The following is a 23,210-nucleotide window of genomic DNA, read 5'->3' as shown; positions in this document are numbered from 1 at the left end:
GTAAAATTCCATACATTCGAGATTTCCCAAGCGTCCTCTGGTCTCTTTTTTCACCTATTGCATGGCCAAACTGTACTCCTGAAAGCTCCCAAGAGAGCGCTCAGGACTTGGAATCTCATCTTGACAAGGATCAGAACATCCAGTCTTATGGTAGCAGCTTAAAACATCATGTTCCCTGGGTTTCCAGGGCCTTGGCTAAATCCTCCCATGCCAACGTCAGCAGCCATACCTCGGGGCCTCATCTGGGGGGGAATCATGATGTTTTGTTGGGGTCCCATCATGCCCTGCATTGACATCATCATACCAGGTGACCCAACGGGGCCCGGGTGGCTGTAGAGCCCTGCGGGAGCTCGGTCCTTGCCTGGGATCATGCCCACAGCGGCCACGGGGTTACTCATTAGCGTGGGCTGGCCAGGCATCGCCGTTTGTGCTGGTGACATCATGCGGTGGTGCGGCCCCATCATGCCTTGCTGCAGGAAGGCCGGCGGTCTCATCGGGTTGTGACCTGGCATGGACGGAGCTGTCCCAAGAGGGATATCTGGGGTTCCCACTGGTCCGGGGCCCCCCATGCCAGGCAACGTTAGTCCCATCCTCGGGGTCTGCTCTCCTATCATTCCTTGCATGTGGGAGAACCCAGGCCCTGGACCCTGAGGCTGCTTGCGGCCTGGCACCTCCCCACGAGGGAAATACTGTAGTGTCTGGCTAGGCTTCTCCGATGGGATAATCCTGGACAGGTCGAACTCGGGTATTCCTGTGGCTCCAGGACGAATCACCTCCTGCAGCTCTGGATCAGTGAAAACTGAAGGCATATTGTTTCCAAGAACAGTGAAGGAGTCTGGACCGCCAGGGCCTCCAGTCTTGCAAAGTGCTGGATCTGTTGAACTTTGGGGCAGGTTGGTAGGACGCCCCAGAGGTCCTTCTCCATGGAAGCCCATTCCCGCTGGGAAGTTGCCTTGTCCACCGCTGGGCCCGTTGTGTGGAAATGGCACCTGCTGTGGAGGAGACTGTACGGGAGGGAACCCCTGTGGGAAGCCCAGGCGTCCTTGAGGTACCATTGGCGACTCCTGCGAACCATGCCCCATCATTGGGTTGTGTGACATCAGGCCAGGTCCCACGGGGACCCCATGAGGAGGTATATTGGGTCCCATAGCATTTGGAGAGGGCATCTGGTTGTTATGGGAAAGAGGCTGGGTCATTCCCATTGGGCTAAGGGTTGGCATTGGACCCACTGGGTTTGGACCTGAAATTCGAGGATTCTGAGAATTAATGCCCATTCCTAGGGAAGAAATAAGGAATCACATTCAGATAACAGCCAGCAGTAATCAATCAAGTTATCAGAGAGCTTTCTGCAAGGTGACCGAGTCTGAGCACATACACACAAAATAGTGCTAGTAAAAGAGACATCAGTGGTGGCTCTGGAAGATGTTATTTTAACCAGAACACTGAGGCCCACCTGCACAGCTGCCTCTCTAAACTTGTCACTGCCCTATCAAAAGTGACTAGAGCCTGCTCTTCTAAGTAGAATCTCAATTCAACTCATACCTTAACTACATACCAGGCAATCTAGATGATGCAGACAGTAACAAACACGTCTGTGACAGATTAACAGTATATGGACACTTGTCCACCGGGAAGAACTGATCAATCAGGTAACCCCTGTATGACTGGGGGGTGGCAACCAATAAGGTTAACGAGCTATCATTGTAAACTTATTCAGTTAGCCAGATTCCCCAGGTATATCCAGCCACTCTGATTGTTACTGCATGAAACAGAAAAGCTACAGGTAAACTCACCAAGAATTCATTACCAGTTGGTTACTCCTATGAAACATCCACCCAGCTCTTCGTTCCACTGTGCTAATTCAACTGGGTGGAGGGGCTAAAGCCTGCTTTTGTATTAAGCACGTAGCCATGAATATTAAGCTATCAGCAGGGATTTGTTTTCTCATATAAACATGCTCACCCACAAGACAGCCCAAAAGGACAATGTTTGATTTTACTTCTCCTTCAGCTCTCTCGGGTAGAGGACAGGACAGTTTCTCTCAGTCCTGAGTGAGGTCACCTGCCATTACACATTCCCCCACACAACCAAAAGTTGCAGGTTCTGAGCATGCACTCTAACGCTCTCTCTCCTGTAACTAAGGCAATCCACAAAGCCCAGGGAAAGACCAGATGATTCAGTGTCAAAAAAAGGGAAGGAATGAAATAAATAAAAACACCAGGAAAAAACCAACAACTAACTGTGAAGCTTCTATGACACTGCCTTAAGACAGGGGAAGAACGGCCTCCTCCGGGTAACAGGTGGTAGGTCTGACCCTTATTTCAGTGAGCAGTTTTCACCCACAAAATTCCAGTCTGCCTGAGTGGAAAGCTCTCCCATACATAAGGGTTTTCCAAATTAGACACTTTCTGAAACAGAGACACTTTCTGGACTGGAGTAAAAAACCAAAACCAACCAAACAAACAGGTTGCAAGGAAAATGTCTATCTCCCCATTTCAGAGAACTGCAACTGCCTTCCTCAAAAATCAATCCATGGCTGTATGTTCTTCAAGGTTTTTACCTTCTCACCACTCACACTTGATGAAGCTTCCATAAACATGACCCTCACTGTATTGCCTGACAGCTTAGGTCTATGTTTCTTTGCGTTTCTTACCTGGTACGCTGTTCATAGGTGGCAAGTTTGGGGAGCGTGCTGGAGGTGAATCATCATCCGAGCTGGCCACAGTTTTGATGGCATCATGATAGAGCGGTGTAGAGCTGGGCATGGCAAATTTGGACATCCTGGACATCATAATAGAGAGAGGATTCTGGGAAAGGGTTGGCTCTGGAGGCATTGTGTAAGGGCTGCTAGAGGGAAGATTCCCAGGGAGAGTCACAGGAGCAGACTGGCTGACTGTGGAAGGAGGTGGACCGCCTTGAGAAAATAAAAAGAAAGAAAAAACTTGGTTGTTTTTTTTTTCCTTAAATCCTACCCTTTCCCCCTAGAAATCTCAAAACCATGAAATCCCTTTCATTGAAAGCAGCCACCTTACTCACAGTGTCAATGCCTGTGAAAGGTAACCAGAAAAAATAAGCCTATTGATCAAGGTGGTTTATCCTGGATTCTGCACTTCTGCTGAAACTATGTTCAGCCTCCACAAATCCACAGGAATTATCAGGCAAGTCTGAAAACCCTGCCATTCAACTTCCCTACACTAGCCATAAACACAAAAATCCATAGTCAATTAATTGTTCCTGCAGTCACCAAATGTCAGCTGTAACCTCTTTCCTTTTTTCTTTAGGAAGCATCAAACAAACAAAAAAGATGCAGACAGCACAAAAGCTGTAGCAGATATTATGCCAAGACATGCAGGCAGATTTCTGACAAATCACATCAGCAGCTACAAGTAAAATTCTCTGCTTATGTTTCCTTTCAGGTTTTACATACTGTTCATTTCAATGAAAGAAGCATTCTCTGCTCTCAGTAACTTAGCATCATCCTTTGCTCTCCAAAAACTAGAAAGAACTTAACTGCACCTCCAATCTCCTTTGTTCTTCACTGACGAATTTCATGCCACTGAGACCATGTGCAAAATTGTACCATCACTGAAAATCCACTACATGCTCCTCAGTGCACATCCTTACTCACCCCACTGTCCTCAAAAAAGGAAATTATATTAGTTAACAGAACAATCCTGCAATGCTGACACATTTATGGTTTGGATGCAAACTGAGCACATCAGGCACAGACTAAAGCACTCGGTTCCGACTTGGGGTCACACTGGGGATGGCCTCAGCAGCCCCAATGGGCACTAGCACCATGGCTCCCTTTCCCTGGCACCGAGCCCCGGCCAGCAACCCTGAAGGCTGGTGCAAGCAGTTACCTTCCACGCCACCGCCAGCTCTCCCGCCCGGCCGCCAAGTCCCGGCCGCCGCCGTTACCCGCAGCGGCACTAGAGGGCAACATGGGCAAACAGCTCCTCTCCCGAGAGCTGCCGGGCAGGAAGGCTGAATGTGCTTCGGGCTGAGCTCCGGGAAGGTTTTGGAGCGGTAAGGAGAGTGCAGAAGCATGCCACCAACAACCCATACACGTTCAAGAGCAGATGGGTAGTCCCAGCACTCGCAGCCCAAGGTCACAGGCATGCACAGGGCTCCAGCATGCTATCAAATGCTACGTGCAGCAGCGTAGAGCTCTCTCCAAAACGGTTGAAGCCTGAACAAATGTTAGCACATCTCCCTCTCTGTGCTGGTAAACCTAGAAAGAACTAACCATATCTAACCATACCTAGATACACAACTGGCAAGCTACACTCTGCATGTCTTTGTAGAAGCCCTTTTGTCTCAAAGCTGTTTCAATACCAGGCTCTCCTCCATAAAGCTATGGCAAAGGCCAAAATAACCTTCTGAAGGGAGGCTTCTCCTATTAACACACCTAATCTTTTCACACCTCTTGGCCCAAACTTTTTCATGTCCCAAGCGACCGGCCCTCACGGTGACACATGGGAGGTGTGGTGCAAACCCACAAAGCACAAAAGGAAGGGGGAATGCGCTCATGTTTCGCTCACGGAGCCACCCGGCAGACCCTCGGCACAGCTTCCCTCCGACAGGCAAAGCACCATCTAGCTTTTGCCACTCTGCAAGAAACCTCCTCCCTCCCCTTGCTGCACACTTTGGAGTAACCCAACAGAACCAATCTGGCTAGCAGAGGCAGCACTCACCAGACTCCACATTTCCCATCATGGCTGGAGAAGACATGGTGAGAGACGCTTTGTGGTTTGGGGGTATCCCAGGGCTCTGCAAAGGAGGCTTTGGAGACGAAGTCCATCCAGGAGAAGGTGCAGGGAGAGATGGAGACTTGAGGTGGACAGGAGAAGCAGCAGCAGACCCCAAGACGGGGGGGGACTTAATGGAGGCAGCAGCAGCTGCGGCAGTGGGGCCTGCAAGCATTCCTGCCAGCTGGGAGGGTGTCTGAGGGGACTTGAGGTTCCCCGAGGGAGATCCCATCATGGGAGACTGGACCTGGCGCATTGTGGGGGACTTCAGGGGGTTGATTCCTGGTGAATGCACCTGACCAGCTGTGGAGATATCCAAGGGTTTTCGGCCAAGGCTGCGCTGCGCAGGGGGAGCAGTGTTGAGGCTATTAGGGTTACTGGTGGGATTGAGAGGTAGTGGCGGCATGTGGCTGAGCCGGTTGTTAGTCCTTTGGTCAGGCCCAATCTGTTCTCTGAGATTTCGGAGACCAACTCCTGGGCCCTGAGACATGGGAAGGAAAGGCCTGGGACCCATGCCATACTCCTGCTGTGGGTGCTCCCCAAATGGCAGTGGCACCATTTTCTGCTGAGAGGAAAGCATCTCCGACACGCCAGGGCGCAGTTTCATCATCTCTTCTGGCCCAACTCCTGCCTCCCTCAGCTTCTGAGGGACCAAGGGTGGGTTGGAGCCCATGCTGACATTCATACCCATGTCCCCCTTCATGCTGCTGGGTCCCATCCCAAACTCCAGCTCTCTGCTAGAGGCCATCTGGGGGGGTATTCCTTTTGGGAAGTCTCCCCTGGAGGGGCTCATCGGCCCTTCCACCGGCATGCGAGGGAAGATGGGATTGTTCCCAGGCTCCATGTGTCTCTGGGAGGGCATCATTCTGTTTATCTCCATGCCAGGCCTGATGCCTTCCATGTTCAGGCCAGGAGGGAGGCCCATCTGCTTCTCAGCCAGCTGCTGCTGATAGAGCTCCTCAGGTAGGCCCTGTGGGTTGGGGAACCGCTCCCCTCGGCCAGGGCCACTGAAGACACCCTGTCCAGGCGGGAAGCTTCGGCCATCTGGGATTTTTGGCACGTCGTCTGGCCAACTAACTCCTGAAAGCCCAGGCCGGGACGCAGGATTTGGGACGCTGGGGCCTTCCATGTCAGGAGTCATCATCCCTGCAAAACCAGGCAGGCGCATCTGGCTCCCGGGCACGTTGGGATGAGGGGCCATACCCCTGGGGGGCAGAGAGTGTGACATGTTCATGCCTTCAGGGAAGGGCTCCGGACCCCCAGGTCCCCAGCCCTCCCCAGAGGTCATCTGGTAGGGAGGGGGGGGCCCTCTGACCACTCCACGAGGCCCGTGCTGATGAACCATCATGTCCTGCAGAGAACACTGCTGCACAACCACCTGCTCTTGCTTTCTTCTCTTCTCCTCATAGAACTCCTGCTGCAGCTTGAGCCAGGCCACCTGCTCGGGAGTCATGTGGTCCAGGTGGTCTGGACCTATGGGTCCCGACTGGGAGTTCATTGGTGGTGGCCCCATTTCATCTGGGGAAAAAGGCATGTCCCTGTGTCCTTGAGGGCCAAACGGAGCCCCTCCGTCTGTCCGAGACCCTGACCCTTTGCCTAAACTTTGGGATTGAGCCATCATGGCCTGTATCGGCCCTTCAGGTTTCTTTTGGGGACCATCCAGCACCCCAGTATTTGGGGGTGGCCCCCCACTTTGCCCTCCTGCAAACTCCTTCTCATCAGGAAAGAGCATGCGCTGTATGTCTCTCAGGGTCTGCAGTGAGCGCTCTCGATGCTCCAGCTGCTCCTGTGACAGTCCATCTGGATTCTCGCCCAAACTGGATGCGTCCCCACCAGACACCTGCTGGGGAGGACCTTTGGGGTCTGCAGCAGAGCTATTGCTACCTTGAGAAACTGGACTCACTGCTCGATTATTTGGGGTTGAACTCTGCCCAAATCCTTCTGTCTGCAAGGGGGTAGAGTTTGCAGGGCTGCCCACAGACATCACTTTGCTTTCCACGCTGGGACTGTCCTGATCTATAGGACACGGAGGGCCGGTAGATTTGGATACTGGTGCTGACACAGGTGGAGTCGGCTGCATTTTGGCATTCTGGGGAGGGTTCTGGTCCTGGGCAGCAGGGGGCTGGGTCTGTGGCAGGGGCTTGGGTTCAGTCCGAAGTGCAGTGATCTGAGGGTTCTGCAAGAGAAATGCACATGCTGTCACTCACTGTTCCCACAGCCACGTCACGTAAGCAGTGGTGCAAATGAAACGTCCAGTCTCAACCTCGCCAGCACACACTTCACAAGGGGAGCCTTCATGCAGCTATTACACAGCAGTACCTCACTAGTGCAGAAACCTGTTACAGCAAGGTACCCTTGCCTGAGATAGCTCTGTATGAACAACAGGTTGGAAACATAAGAAACACTGCAAGACTCCAGCTCTTCTTTGGATGATCCAAGACATTTATTTGTAGAAAGCTAAAACAGTGACTGCCTCTTTCTCTTCCACCCTAACATTTATTTCAAAGTGTAAGTAATGATCCATCTCTCCCAATCACATACAAACATTTACCATTTCCCTTCCCACCCACATGCAGGCATTCCCTACCAAGGGTACAGTGTTTCGTTCCGCCTTGCTGTTTGAGATGTTCTGGATATGAAAGGACACAATGGTTTCCACCTGTCCCTTCAGCACAGCTTCTGCAGCCCTGTGAAAGCAGACAGACACATCCAGTTGAAGCTGAGAATTGGTTTTTTCTTAACTGCCCTCCCCTTCTAGCCTGCAGCTGGCAGATGGAAGAGACAACTCTAGGGGAGCAGCAAAAGAAAACATTTACAGATACAAACTCTTTGGCAATTCAGGGGTCATGCCATCCTGGCTGCTACTCACTGCATTGACTGTAAAACAGTACCTACCACCACTGGCAAAAATTATTTAAGGTGGAAAAAATAAATAATAAATATATATATATAAAAATCACTTCTCAGAGGGCAAGAGCAGTGACAGTCTCCACTCCAGCTCCGTTAGCATCCCCAAAACAAGTAATACACTCGGAGAAAGCGCACCTGAGAGTCTCTTAAGAAGGGAGCATAAATATAAGCTTTGCTTCCTGAAGACATTCGAGCATCTACCTACTTACTTGTTGGCCATCTCAGTAGAAAACACATAAACCACTTTGGATGGAGTCTTCTGTCCACTTGCTGGCTCCAAAGAGGCAGTCAGGCCATGGGAAGGTGTGGAAGACCTTGGGGCTGAAGCATTTGAAGGAGTCATGGAGTGTGGTGTGTGCTGAGACTCCTGAGACTTCACATGATCAGCAGAATTGCAGTCTAGAAGGGTAGAAAGAGGAAAAGACAAAAATCAGTACTTTGGGGGCTCTTTGGAAACTATTTCTGGGCAATGATCAGAGCTTTTCTTCCTCTGAAGCTTCCCACTTCTCCCTCCTTCCGTTACACCATGCATCTTCCCTTTAATGCCATGCTGCCCTTCAGGTACCACTGGGAGAAAGCTCATCTTGTCCCTTTCCAAGGCAAGTGGTAGTTCCCAACACCACACAGAACAGCAGGAAAACTATGCACTAAAACCAACACAAATAAATAAAGTCTGCCCCCATGGAGAACAGTCAGTGCAAAACTTGACTTTCTTCCCCCACCCCCACCCCCCCCCCCAGCCACATGACCTAGCAAGCAGACAACAAAACAAAGATGGACAACTGCTATTAGTCCATTCCAGCACTGCTTCACAGAGGCAACGTTGGAGCAGAACACAGAAATCCCAGCTCTCTAGCTTGTGTTACCAGCCAGGGTGCGACAGGCTATATGTGTGTTGACAAAACAGGACTGCATAGTGTTCAAAACCCCTGTTACAACAGAGCAGTTCCTGAAAGGCCAAAGACCAGAGGGAAACCAACAGGCTGCATTTGCACTTTCAAGTCCTCCAGGGGTGTTTCAGGGTTGCAAAGGAACTTTCCCATCGCTCAGGCCTGCACCTTAACTGAGCGTGAACAGGCCATTTAATGACGCCAGCTATGACAACCTCTCCTCTTTGCCTGCTCTCAAGACCTTTAAACTTCTTTGTCTGGAACTTCCAGAACTCCAGACAAAGAAATATTTCGCTAACCCTTGCATAGCAATTCTCCATCTCACAGCAAACTCAGACTAATTGTCTGTACTTGCACATGAATCCTAGCAAACATACCTTTGATTTCAGGGTCATCATTAGGAGTCCCAGCTTCCCTCTGTTCAAATGAGTCTGCTGAAATGCTCCTCTCTCTCTTCCCCTTTCCCTTGGCACCATTTCCAGACCCGTTCTTCAGCCCCATGCTCCCACCCGGGCCAGGGAGCACTTTGGGGGGGTGACCTCCACTTTTAGGGTCACAGGGAGAGGGCTGGGATTGGCTGGTGGAGCCCCCTTGTTTGCCCTGGTTGGAAAATTTGGAATCCAGCTGAGGGTTGCCAGACGGGGACATCACTGTAGGGGGACGGACCATCACCTCCTGCTTTGATTTGGGGCTACTGGGGACACAGAGAGAGAAAAACAAGAAAAGAAAAGGAGAAAAAAAAAAAAAGGGGGGGGGGGGGGGTAAAAAAAAAAGAGTGACAAATGACGCCATGGATTCATCCAACCCTGTAGCAACAAATTAGAGAGAAGCAGGAATAATCACTGCCACTTTTGCAAGCTAAGACAATTGCTGACAAATATAAAAATGCCTGCAAGCTTAGAGTCATGCAGGTGCTTTTTGGAACATGCCCTGAAAGGGTTATTATCCAAGATGGTAACTCATTGCTCAAGAAGGCACCAGGGCAAGCTACAGACCTGCCAGATCCCAGGAACTGCTGTCACATGAGGACCTACCTCTGGGGCTTCTGTCAATAAAGACAACGGTTTCTATGTGCACAGAGAAGCGACTCACACCAAGACCAGCTCAGAGTAAACAAACAAAGCACAATAAAAGTTCACCTCACCACTCCCCTGGACCCCAACTACAAGCTGCAGCTCTGATGAGAGCGGACCCCCACTCCGCACCCTCCCTTGCACCTCCCTATCCAGTTCTACAGGGAGCACAAGGAAAACCCAGCATTACTGCAGCATTCATCATACACCGGGGCGAGCTGCCAGGAAAACACAAACCTCTGACCGTGAAAACAATTAAACCAGCTACAACCTGTCTCTGAATAAGGAAAGAGAAGGATACCATCTCGCTGCACACTCCTGTAAAATGGGGCAGATGAAGCTCCTTTAATTTGCCAAAGGAGATTCAGAGCCTGCCTTCCTTCCCCGTTCCATTCAGCAAATTGCAATCCTAAAAATATTCCCCTCTTCTGGGTTTTGCAGATGTATTAGCCACCCCTTTCTCCTTACCCCCCCAGTTAATCCGTGGCTATTGGATCTTCTGCATTGTATTTTCCCATCATCACTGCCATTTCCAACATCCAGAGCTAGCTACCATCCTCACTGGGACTCACAAAAGCTGCTTCCTCCTTCGGACGGACATATGACTCAGAAGCATTCCCTGTGAATTACTCTTAAGCTCCAGACGACCTCTAGAAGTAAATAATCAAGCTCAAGAATGCTGTCAATCAGACCACTAAGTCCCTGGACAGTGCTTTGCTTCCACATTTTCCCTTTCCAAATTAGTGGAGGAGAGATGCTGACCTGCTGCACTGGCAGGTGAATGATGCAGGAGATCTCAGCACACAGCTGACCAGTTCTCCAGACTGCTCAGGCCAGTAATACAGAGGAAGCATTTTGTGTGAAAGTACAGACAGAGACCCTCTGCAGGCCAACTACCCCTTGGGGAAACAGGTAATTAGAAGAGGGAGAAGGGAAAAAAAAACACCACAACCCCTCCTCCCAAGAGCAGCATGTTTACTCTACCACAGCCTATTCAGACACCTGATGGGAGGGAGGAGGGTGTGAGGAATGGAGAATCTGCACCTCACAGGTTTACAGCTTTCAGCTTATCCTGAGCCTAACAAATGTGGAGGCTTGTCAGCACTCAGGTACTCAGCAGGTCTTACAGGAACACAAATGAGAACCAGCAAGTCACATGCACCCATCCTTGCCTAATCCTGCAGCAGAGCAGGGACACCGTCATACACCAGCCCAGAGCGACTGACTGCAGGCTCCTCTCCTTACCTCTGTGTGTTGCCTGACGGGGAGTTCCTCACTTTGGGGTTACTGGAATGCATTGACAGAAATCCTGAGCTCACAGTCTCACACACACGCAGATGGGCTCTCGTCAAGTTCCTCTGGGGAGTGTGCCGCCAGAGGCAGCGTCGAAGCACTTTCTGCTGCCCGCTTCTCTCAGTGCTGGCTGTCTGCTTGCCTTTTTTCTCTTCGCTCCTCTCTGGGTTTGCACTGGGCGCTTCCCTCCTGCAGCTCCAGCATTCTCTAGACGCGTGCCTCCTGCTGCCCAGGGGAATTCTCGCATCTCCAGGGCACACTGTTAAAACCGGCCCACAAGAGAACAGAAAACCAGTGACTTTCCAAGCAGAGGTGTCTGCTGCGTAGCAGTAAGTGGCCATTCTTCTCCCATTACTGAGCAGACACAAGAGAATAGCTTTCAGATGGCTCAGGATTTCGAAACAGAGGCAGCCCTGGCTGGCCATTCAGTTTACAGGCACAAGCTAGCTTCCCTTTATCCAAAGCTAATCACTCTGGAGTCAACAAAACGGGGAAGTGCCTTGTATCTGGACACTTTGACTCTGCATCTGCTCCCAGCTTGAAGACACCTCACAGCAAGTCAATAGGAAGCCAAAATTACAAGTCTCCAACATGACTTAGCTATCCAGAATTCCCCTGAGTGGCTGTAATCTGATATTCCTTAAGAACATAAACTCTGCTCAAATCTTCTCTGTCTCCTTGGTCCAATATAACCAGACATATGTTCAATGATGCGTGCTAAGGGCTGCACAAATGGGGGAAAATAAACCAAAATGCCTTCCTGACGACCTGTAAGCGCCAGTTATGCTGTGATTACTCTGAAAATACCAGGTTAGCCACACAAATCTATTAGAAAGGCCAAAAGATCACTACAGAACTATCCCTCTAAATTCCAAAGCCCCAAATAAGCACTTATTCAGCTTCCTTCTTCGAGACAATGTGCATGATGCAGGCAATAAGGCACACAAAACTGTTTCTGGAGGAGGGAACTATTGAACATTACTGTTTACATCCTTTGGGCTAAATTATTTTGGAACACATTTCTGCCTTGTTTATGTTTCAACAAAATCTCTCCTGTTCATCTCACCTACTCAGATGCAAATCCACTTAATTTAGAATCTAACCAAGATTTATTGTTAATGTATTAAGCATCGCTAGTTAAATATTATTCAAATGTAAATACTCCCTGTATTCCTTCTCGGCACCAAAGGAGCAGTTCCTTCCCGTGCATATCAAATGAAACAAAACAAATCTCACTGGACTGGGAGTGTCTGCATTTTTATTTTTTTTTCAAGAAACTACTGTCACATTGCTTTTAGGAAACAGAAATTGGCTTGCTTATATGCTGACACCAGAGGATTAAGAAACACAGGCGCTACGTGACCACCTCTGGCCAAGGAGAGTTATCGATAGCTCGTAGTATTGAGCACCTATGGCTCTCCAGTTCCCCAAATTAATCTTCTTGTGAGGCTGTGCAGTTACACTTTTCAGCAACTGCACTGCTGTACTTGAGCCTGAGAGTGCTCCACACTGCAGTTGTGCACGTTGCATCAGCTCCAAAAATTCTCCTCTCTAACGAATGCCTCCTCCTTCATGACTCCCAGACAACATCTTGGTCCCTATTCTCATCTCCCCTGAGCTGCACAAACCAAATAATGTGGGGAATGCTTCTGCCATAAAAAGGTCTCATTTTTAAGTGCCTCCTATTAGGCACAATCAGATGAACTCCAGTCTGGGCCACACACTCCAGAGGATCCACAAGCCTCTCTGGGGCTATCAGCTGGTTATCCCACTGTTAAGAATGTTTGAGTTAATCTGTTACTATTGTTACTGCCCTCATGCTGTAATTGGAGCTGGTGCTACAGAGGTAGATTAAAGACAAGAGAGAACATCTTCAGAAGCATCTAAATTGCACCATCTTTGCATACAAATTTGGCTCCTGTATCTGTTTTGACAACAAAACTGTAACATTATCAACAGTACCCAACTCCACCTTTCAGAAGTGATGTATGGTATCTGCAAAAGTCAGTGGAAGTACGTGGTATTTTGGAGTCCTCACCTAAGATGAATGTGTGACTGAAAACATGGCAAATCTCAGGTAAAACAAGAAAAAAAAGAGAACTGCATTCAAGTGAGCAGAGTTCAATGCTAAAAGAAGGATGCCCGTGAGATAGAATTAACCAGGTTGGAAAAGACCTCAGAGATCATCAAGTTCAACCTGTCACCCAACACCATCTCATCAACTAAACCATGGCACCAAGGGCCTCATCCAGGCTCTTCCTAAACACCTCCAGGGATGGGGACTCCACCACCTCCCTGGGCAGCACATTCCAATGGCCAATCTCTCTTGCTGGGAAGAATTTCTTCCTAACATCCAGCCTAAACCTCCCCTGGTGCAGCTTCAGACTGTGTCCTCTTGTTCTGTCACTGCTTGCCTGGGAGAAGAGACCAACCCCCACCTGGCTACAACCTCCCTTCAGGGAGTTGTAGAGAGCAAGAAGGTCTCCCCTGAGCCTCCTCTTCTCCAGGCTAAGCAACCCCAGCTCCCTCAGCCTCTCCTCACAGGGCTGTGCTCCAGACCCCTCCCCAGCTTTGTTGCCCTTCTCTGGACACCTTCCAGCAGCTCAACATCTTTCCTAAACTGAGGGGCCCAGAACTGGACACAGGACTCAAGGTGTGGCCTAACCAGTGCTGAGTACAGGGCACAAGGACTTCCCTGCTCCTGCAGGCCACACTCTTCCTGATCCAGGCCAGGATGCCATTGGCCTTCTTGGCCACCTGGGCACACTACTGCCTCATGTTCAGCCTACTGTCAACTAGTACCCTCAGGTCCCTTTCTTCCTGGCTGCTCTCCAGCCACTCTGACCCCAGCCTGGAGCACTGCATGGGGTTGTTGTGGCCAATGTGTAGAACCCTGCACTTGGATGTGTTCAATCTCCTGCCCTTGGCCTCTGCCTATCTGCCCAGCCTGGCAAAGTCCCTCTGCAGAGCTCTCCTTCCCTCTAACAGATCAAGTCCTGCCCCCAGCTTGGTGTCATCTGCAAATCTACTGATGATGGACTCAATCCTCTCATCCAGATCATCAGGAAAGACATTGAACAGGATGGGGCCCAGCACTGATCCCTGGGGGACACCACTGGTGCCTGGCTGCCAGCTGGCTGTGGCACCATTCACCACCACTCTCTGGGCTCAGCCTCCAGCCAGTTCCTAACCCAGCTCAGAGTGCTGCTGTCCAAGCCAGGGGCTGACAGCTTGGCCAGGAGTTTGCTGTGGGGGATGGTGTCAGAGGCCTTGCTGAGGTCCAGGCAGACTACATCCACAGCCTGCCCCACATCCACCAGGCAGTCACCTGGGCATAGAAGGAGATCAGGTTGGTCAGGCAGGACCTGCCCTTCCTAAATCCATGCTGGCTGGGCCTGATCCCTTGGCCATCCTGTAAGTGCTGTGTGATTGCACTCAGGATGACCTGTTCCATAATCTTGCCTGGCACTGAGGTCAGGCTGACAGGCCTGGAATTCCCTGGCTCATCCAACCGGCCCTTCTTGTGGATGGGCACCATGTTGGCAGCTTCCAGTCTTCTGGGACCTCTCCAGTGAGGCAGGACTGCTGCAAAATGATGGAAAGAGGCTTGGCCAGCACATCTGCCAGCTCTCTCAGCACCCTAGGATGGATCCCATCCAGTCCCATGGACTTGTGGGGACCCAAGTGTTTGAGCAGGTCTCAAACTTCTTCCCCTGGAACACAGGGTAACTATACTCCATCTGCCAGCTCAGGAGGCCAGTTGTCTGGAAGACAACCTGTTCTGCTATTAAAAATTGAGGAAAAGAAGGTGTTAAGTACTTCTTTCTTTTCCTCATCTTTAGTTACAATATTCCCCTCCATGTCCACCAAGGAGTGGAGGTTGTCCCTGCCCTTCCTCTTGCTATAAACATATTTATAGAAGGATTCTTTGTTGTCCTTCACAGCAGAGGCCAGTCTAAGCTCCAAATGTGCTTTTTCCTCCCTAATTTTCTTCCTACATGACCTAGCAACATCCTTAAACATTTAATGGGTAAGCTCACCTTCCTTCCAAAGATGATACACCCTCTTTTTTTCCCCTTAATTTGTTCAGAAGTTCATTGCCCATCCAGGCCATCTGCCCTGGCAACTCATCTCCCAGCACACTGGCACAGCCTGTTCCTGCACCTTCAAAAATTCTTTCCTGAAGCAGGTTCAGCCCTCCTGGACCCCTTTGTTTTCAAGGGCTGTTTCCCAAGGTACCTTCTGAGTTAGTTCCTTAAGTAACCTGAAGTCCACCCTCCAGAAGTATTCTAGTTGTTTCATCCCCTGCTTTCCCACTTCTGATATTTATGCATCATCATGTCACCTTTTATTATAAGGCAACTCTTTCCTCAGAATCCCAGCCTTGCAGAGTGCAATGAGAAAACATGAGGAATGCAATCAGGATCATGCTGCTTGCCCAGCAAACTTTTGAGTACTTTACAGGGAAAACAAACAAACAAAAAACCAAACCCACCCAACCCTAATTTTTTATTAGCATATATATATATATATATATATATGTATGTATCCTCCACCTATTAGGATTGATACACTCTGCAGGGGAACTGTGTTTTCCAGTCTGAGTTTAAGTTTCTTCTTACCAGAGAGCTCTACAGGAGACATCAATGTATTCATTGATGGAACAACAGCAACTCAACTTCCTCAGCTTCTCCTTTCTGCACACTGGGAATGTACCACCTTTCATAATGTGAAATGGAATGCCTCATGATTTTTCCAAATGCACTTCTAACACATGTATGTCTGAGAATCCAGGGTTCAATAATGGAAAAGCTCTAGAGAAATGTTAACTTTTGCAGCTGGAGCCTGCCTGCCACAGCAAAGCCTTTATCATTGCTTTAAAATGGGAGCTAGGGTCACCGACAGCGAAGGGCCAAGCCACTTTTCAAGCCATTTTGGCAAGCTACATCCAAGTCTGTATTTGCAGGATTGCTTTCAGGTATGCTAGGCAACAGCTGCAGGGAAAATGGATGCTTCTACTGGCTGCTCATTCCCACCACCTCTCTCCTGACCACAGCAGGGCAAGATCCAAATGGGAACTAACCTAAGAGAAACAGCTGGAATCTCTTTTCAGCTGGAGTAGTCCCCTGATCTGTGACCACATCAGCACCACTGCAAGCTCAGAGGAGGAGGTAAGAACAGGTGAAAAGTAGCCTCATACCACTCAGCTGCAGCTTACAATTTGGATGGCTTAAAATCACTTTAAACCTCAACTGCAGAAGCAAGAGATGGACATGCAATTGTGGAACTATGACAAGCCCTCCTCTTTCCAACAAGTAGCTTACCAAGACCCCTGGTGTCACGACACTGCAGTCCTCATTGTGGAGGCCATGAGTTGCGAACTACTCGTCTCACAAGAAAATATCACCTAGATAAAGGAGAGAGAGGAAGAATTTAATCAAGTATGCACAGCCAAGCATGGGACCTCCCATGCATCCAGCCACAGAAGCAGAGGAACCAAAACTTGTTCTGAGCTACTGAACAGGGGAAGCCTCTGCTCAGATTGGCAAGGTTTGTCAGCATCAAAAAAGCCACCATCAGACTGGGAGAGTCTGAAGATGCAGACTGCACATGGAGGGGAAATAGGTCAGACCTGCTTTAGCACTCCCATATTTGAGCTAGCTAGATTCCCATGAGCTCATCTGTGCTCAGAGAAGCTGGCACAAAGCTCAGACATGTAACTTCCCCTTTTCTGCACCCATCTTTCTTCAAAGGCTCACCTTCCCCTTACTATGTGCCCAGCAACTTCTGCCACCACCCCCCTTCCCACCAGCCCCATGCTTTGTAGCTACAACCTCCTCCACAACCAGACAACACATAAATAAAAACAGCAAGTACTATGTAAAGCCAAACAATAACATCTAGGGGAAAACCAGGCAGGTTTTAGAAGGAAGAAACACTGCCTACTGTTCTGGCAGCTCCCACTTCCCATCATTGTGCTACACTACAGGGAGAAGAGAATCAAACTGCAAAGATTCCCAAGCAAGACATATTTGCAAGTTTGCTCAAAATAGAGGGGTTAGCCCCACCTTGTGCTATGGTGATTTCCTATGAGGTCAAAAGAGTTAATAGGCTAAGAACTGATCAGCCACATTTTCAGCAATGGAGACAACCCTGCATCAATTCAGTCACATGTTTAAGTGCCTGGAAGTGTACTCATACAATAAAACACAGATTCCAAGGAATGGCTTTATGGTAAACTTGAGTCCAGGAAAGAAAGACAGAGCAGATACCTGCCAGGTTTTCCCTCATTCACTATGAAAACCGGAGAAGCTGCAAGGACAGTAAGAATCCAAACACATTGTTGGGGTCAACGTGGCCTTTCAGAGCACTCTCAGCCATTTACACAACATGGACAACCTTACAGTTAAAATACAACTGCTAACTGAAATCCCTACCAGCGGTTTTCTGTGTAATCCCAATGCATTCTGCTGCCCAGATCTCCCAACAGGAATAGAAGAGCTGTTGTGAGGCTCAATTAGTGATGCATTGTGAAACTCTGCATATTCGCTTTCCTCCGACATTCTCCAACTCTTATCTACTGCAGCTTCACCTTAATAATGTAGCAATGCACTGCCATGTAATGCACTTCAACAAAGCCAACCTACAAAGCTAGTCCGAAACAATGCAGCTACATTCTCCACCCAGTCCAGCCAAATCAAACAATGAAATCATCAATGCGATAGACCATCCTTATCTAGCCAAGTCACACCTGCAGACAGGAGCTGGAACAAACACCTATAGCAACAAGCTGCTTCATCCAGTAAAACCTACCACAGTAGCACAATCATCCCTGAATCCAATTACCCAGTTATGTCTCCTTTCCCCTTTCCCCCACCCCACCCAACAAAATAATACAAGCTAAGCTGTGCCAGTGCCAATACCGACACACCTGTACTAAAGTAGTGACAGAAATCACCTTTTGCCTTGAAAGGGAAAAATGTGTGAACACCAGCACACAATAGAATGGAGAGAGTCTGTCACAGCAGTCAGAGCTCTGTTGCTTCAAATGTTCAAATCCAACTTGGCAAAGAACCAGAATGTGACAGCCTTAGAGTCCGCAGCTGAGAACTGCAAGAGGGACACAAACGAGCAGACACCATCCGTCCTTAAGCTTACCCAGATAGTTACTGCAATGGGATTCTATTCCCCAGCTTACTATTTCTGCTGCTCATCTGGTCTTAGGCCACAGTCAGCACAAGACAGTTTGCCTCACAGAGAATTTGAAAGCAAAAGGCTGAGAGGAAGTACCCAAGCAGCTAGCACAGAGTAATTAACAGGACAACTGCACATCTTGGTTTACATTTTGGCAAAGCATTCATGAATCACCCCCAGACTTCACTGAACTAGCCACCACATTACCAATATGAAAAAAACCACCAACCCATCCAAACTACCTTATGGTCTCTTCATGCCTTTAAACTGTAGAAGTTTGGTAGTAACAAGTGGTAAGGTACTTGAAGGTGTATAGCATTATGGCTGCTGCAGCAGGAACAGCTGCGGTTATCACCGAGTCACTTCAGTCTTTTCTCTCTCTTTGAGAGGGAGAATGTGGAGAGATGAAATAAAGGCATACCAAATAGATAAAAGTATGAAACTCGTGGCCTCACTGTGACATGAAGCATTAAAGGCAAGAAACCTTTCTCTGTGCACAAGAAAGAGCATGCTTCTTTTTTTTCCCTGTGGCCTTTCTGAGACTCGGTCCATGGTGGACTGAGGGTGGTGAGAGACCAAAATCAGCATGGAAAAAGAAAAAAGGTGAGAGACCTGCTGCTACAGAAAACAAATGCAAGCTGAGCCAGCACCCTGAACTGTAGCTTTGACAGTGGAGTGGGAAAGAAAGGAGAGACAGAGTGGAGTAAGAGATTGCTCTGGGAAGAGCAGCAGCTTCAGGAGGGACCAAGAACAGCAGCACCAGGAGCAGTTTGAGCAACTGCTCATCCTGCCAGCCACCAGGAAGCAAACCTCTGCATGTGCATCCACCAGTGGATTCCCCATGAGAGCTGGGAGGTGGGGTAAGGCAATGAATCAGCCAACACGCTTCTTCAGTGCAGTTCTACTGGGAAGGTCACATCCTATTACTCTGACCCTCCTTCAACCACACACCCAAGACTGCCCAAGAGTTACCAATGGCTTCCATCACGTGCTGCAGTTCCCAGTTTTGCTTAGCATCTGCTTATGTTGCACACCTGCAGCTGAACAGCACATTACATTTTAATAAGCTGCTGTTTAATAAAGTGTTTGATTACACACCTCATCGATAAGGAGTGCAACTGGGAAACAAGGAGGATGCAGGAAGTGTTATTCAATGCTTTTATTGAAGCATCGACCTCCCTTAAGATCATATAAAAGCAAATAGATAAATTAACGAGTTCTCTACATCCCACACAACTCCCCATGATACCTGAGGATACAAGGGCACAGGACACTTTTCAATGGCCAAGAAGGCCAATGGCATCCTGGCCTGCATCAGGAACAGTGTGGCCAGCAGGAGCAGGGAAGTCATCATGCCCTATGCTCAGCACTGGTTAGGCCACACCTTGAGTCCTGTGTCCAGTTCTGGGCTCCTCAATTTAAGAAGGGCATTGAGACTCTTGAACGTGTCCAGAGAAGGGCAACAAAGCTGGGGAGGGGTTTGAAGCACAGCCCTATGTGGAGAGGCTGAGGGAGCTGGGGCTGCTTAGCCTGGAGAAGAGGAGGCTCACAGGAGACCTTCTTGCTCTCTACAACTACCTGAAGGGAGGTTGTAGCCAGGTGGAGGTTGGTCTCTTCTCCCAGGCAACCAATAACAGAACAAGAAGACACAGTCTCAAGCTGTGCCAGGGGAGGTTTAGGCTGGAGGTGAGGAGAAAGTTCTTCACAGAGAGGGTTGTTATACATTGGAATGTATAACATTCTGCCCAGGGAGGTGGTGGAGTCACTGTCCCTGGAGGTGTTCAAGAGGGGACTGGATGTGGCACTTGGTGCCATGGTTTAGCAGTCATGAGGTGTTGGGTGACAGGTTGGACTTGATGATCTTTGAGGTCTTTTCCAACCTTATTGATTCTATGATTCAATCCCCTGAGCCAGTCCCAGTTTCTAGAGATAGTCCCCACTAAGGGCTTTGAAATACACCTTTAAATACACCTTTTAGCAAATGCTATCCTCCTCATCCTTTCCCATGAATGCATAAAGCATGTGCTTGCAGTACAGCTAGTATTGGAACCACCAGCATTCAATCAGGTTTGTCCCAAGTGCCACCTTATCTTCTGCACACCAAGTATGTGCTGAACCCTGGAAAGCAATTTCACCAGCCTAAGTCTCTGCCCCTTCTGGCCATCACTAGCATTTGTGACCCTGCTGAAAAGTAACTCCAGATTAAAGATACCATGAGTTTTCAGGAGACGAACTTCCTTTTTCAGCCAACCAGGTGACCACACGCTCACCCGCACAAAGGAAGCAGCAGTGACTGATGCCACAGACAGACTTAGAGCAGTTGTTCACACTTGCATCCTCCTGACAGGTCTCTATGCTCTTTCTTCTTAAAGGAGAACTGCTGGACTTAAAGACATAGTATCAACATGCAAGTCATGTGAACATAATACAACTCTCCTTGTTCAAAAAACGTAGATGGCCCGACTACCTCCTGTCCCAGGTCTTTCCACAGCAGTGTTTGTGCCTAACCTCGTCTTTTGGTCAAGCCACACAGTTATCACACAGCAGACTTTCAGCTCACTTGCTCACCTGCTCTACCCACCACAAAGGCAGTGGCCACTTGCACTAGGGGCACTTCCTGTGATACACAGACCACTCTCTACACAAAACAGCTTCTGATTCGGGGCGGGGGGGAAATACCATTCTGACCATTCTGTGATTCCCTAGCAAGCCACAGATTCTGTTTACTTATAAATCATTTTCTCAACATCTAGAGCTAACTTGTTAACAGTGAGCTGATTGGATAGCAAATCACAGCCAGTCACCTACTTTTAGATGGTCCCAATTTATTATGGAGCAGCGTGGACTTCTCTAAGTTTATGTACTGGGAATAAAATACAATGGTGTACACAAGGTCTTCAGTTTGCCAAAGCCAAGAATTCCTCCTTATGCACATCAGAGAAATCACTGATAATTCCAAACAAGAAAGAATTGAGAGCTTGTCACCCAAACTCATTTTGTTACATGAATGTAGGGACTACAATCTTCACCAGGCTCATTACAACCTCCACTGAGAAAATAACTCCCCTTGTACACATGGTGCACACACACCTCTCTCTCAACTTCTAAAAGATGGGCAGGTTATTGCCTGTAACTACCTCCACACCTTGAAGCACAGAGAAAGAGGCTGAGCAAAGATAGGCTCACTTAAAATTAACACATTGATGACCTACAAGCACATTGACAGGGAAAGATTGGGCAAGGCTATGGCATTATAAGGAAGAAGAGAATTTCCTTCAAGTAGCTCACATTAAGAATGTAGGACCACAGGATAAGGCTCCCAGAAACTGTAAGAATATACTTATTTGCCCCTGTGCAAATTCAGTATGCATCATCATATGAATGCAGCTCTGCTGAGCCTACCTGTGCTTGCCCGTCCACACATCTAGAGTAAGTGCATACCCTTTCTTCCACACTTTCCCCTCGTCAGCTCCTATCCCCACACACATGGACACTCCCAAAGAACCGGTCTTTCCTCCAGTTCACTCAAAACATGGACAGTCACAGAACATCTGACTTTTTTGCCCTCTTCATCCTTAGAAAGTGTAGTCAAGACAATCACTAACAAAGCATAATACAATCCCAAAGATCAGAGAACAAAGTGGATTTGGACATCTCTCCCTTTGCTCTCAGACAACGGCATCTCCACTGACTTCTCCCTCCTTTTGACAAGTACATGGATAACAGTAGCCATGATGTAAAGGCCATTTAATTATTCTTTTTAGGTATATACAGAAATCATTCTAAAGTAATCTTTTTCAACAGGCATGTTGCTCACTGCACACATAACTATCACTTTTAAGAGCTGTTACTAACACTAACACTGTCAGTAAGACAACTAGATGTCCATTAAACTCTTTTTAATGCTTCTACCACTTCCATGTGGTTTTATTACAATGGGGATGAATAGCTGTCCCAGACAGTTTCTGATTATGTACAAGTCTTTCCACAACTCCTTCCTCAAAGTAATGGAGGAGATGATCTTTGAGGTCTCTTCCAACCTTGGTGATACTGTGATGCATAGAATAGAATACATAGAATAAACCAGGTTGGAAGAGACCTTCAAGATCATCGTATCCAACCCATCAATCAATCCAACCCACTTAATCAACTAACCCATGGCACCAAGCACCCCCATCAAGTCTCCTCCTGAACACCTTCAATGATGGTGACTCCACCACCTCCCCAGGCATCCCATTCCAATGGGCAATCACTCTCTCTGTATAGAACCTCTTCCTAACATCCAACCTAAACCTCCCCTGGAGCAGCCTGAGACTGTGTCCTCTTGTTCTGGTACCTGCTCGTGCACGCTGCTGAGTACATTCAAGGTGTATGCAGCCAGACATTCAAAGTCCCCTTCAATTTCCCAGTTGTTACTACATTAAAAAACCCACAACCCTTGACCCACTTGGTCCATCTCAGCCTCAAGTCACCTCATGGTAAACTCTGACACAGTTCCAGAAATCACTTTGGAAAGAATCAAAGGAAAAACCCTCACAACCCCCAAAGCCTAAGCTACAAGTGGTCACTTTCTGTACAGGAATGCCATAAACACTTCCCCTTGCTGCCCACACCATTGCTACTAATGTTGGCAAAGCTGAATTTACAGGTGCAGGCTGGCCAGACTGCTGCTAAGGTATTAGGTACACTGTCACACAACCTATAGTGTGCCATGATGCTCTGCTGACCTCCGCTCAGCCTCGGCATACTCCAGCACGGCGGCCAACATCAGTTCAGCTCCACCTGTGCTAACAGTGCTGGGAACAGTTTATGTACATTACAACTGGAGTGGTGAGCACTTTACATGGAGCTTACCTTAGCAGCAGCTAGTCTGCTCCAGAGTTCCTGCTATTGTTAACACTGATAAAAGATCAAAAGCTCTAGCAATAACAGATTTTTCAAGGAATGCTTCAAGAGTGCTTCCCCAATATCTGACAGCCTTCTGCAGCTTAATACATCACTTTTAATAGCTTACAGCCCCAATACCAGTCAGCATTACAAACAGGAGTCCAGTGGATAACAACAGTTTTCTGTTTACCTTCGCTCTAAACTTTACAGGA

At 48.4% G+C, this 23,210-nt stretch overlaps 1 protein-coding gene across 7 annotated transcripts in view; it reads right to left on the bottom strand.

Moving 5' to 3' along the window:
• BCL9 (BCL9 transcription coactivator) overlaps positions 1-23,210 on the bottom strand; it is a 65,601-nt gene continuing 42,391 nt past the window's right edge. For 5 of the 7 annotated variants that reach the window (XM_054165839.1, XM_054165840.1, XM_054165841.1 and 2 more), the window contains exons 2-9: positions 16,242-16,324; positions 10,870-11,176; positions 8,929-9,245; positions 7,871-8,060; positions 7,339-7,438; positions 4,698-6,927; positions 2,654-2,914; positions 1-1,276 (exon numbers count right to left, since the gene is read on the bottom strand). In XM_054165839.1, the coding sequence (XP_054021814.1) occupies positions 159-1,276; positions 2,654-2,914; positions 4,698-6,927; positions 7,339-7,438; positions 7,871-8,060; positions 8,929-9,245; positions 10,870-10,922 (4,269 nt within the window). In that variant the 5' untranslated portion in view covers positions 10,923-11,176; positions 16,242-16,324 and the 3' untranslated portion in view covers positions 1-158. The remainder of the gene's footprint in view (positions 1,277-2,653; positions 2,915-4,697; positions 6,928-7,338; positions 7,439-7,870; positions 8,061-8,928; positions 9,246-10,869; positions 11,177-16,241; positions 16,325-23,210) is intronic. The other 2 variants (XM_054165843.1, XM_054165842.1) reach the window with 2 other exon arrangements.

The sequence above is a fragment of the Dryobates pubescens genome, chromosome 12 (genome assembly GCF_014839835.1).
Source record: "Dryobates pubescens isolate bDryPub1 chromosome 12, bDryPub1.pri, whole genome shotgun sequence".
Classification (NCBI taxonomy): Eukaryota; Metazoa; Chordata; class Aves; order Piciformes; family Picidae; genus Dryobates; species Dryobates pubescens.
Note: the sequence above shows the minus strand (reverse complement) of the source record. Positions and strands in the feature narration are given on the sequence as shown.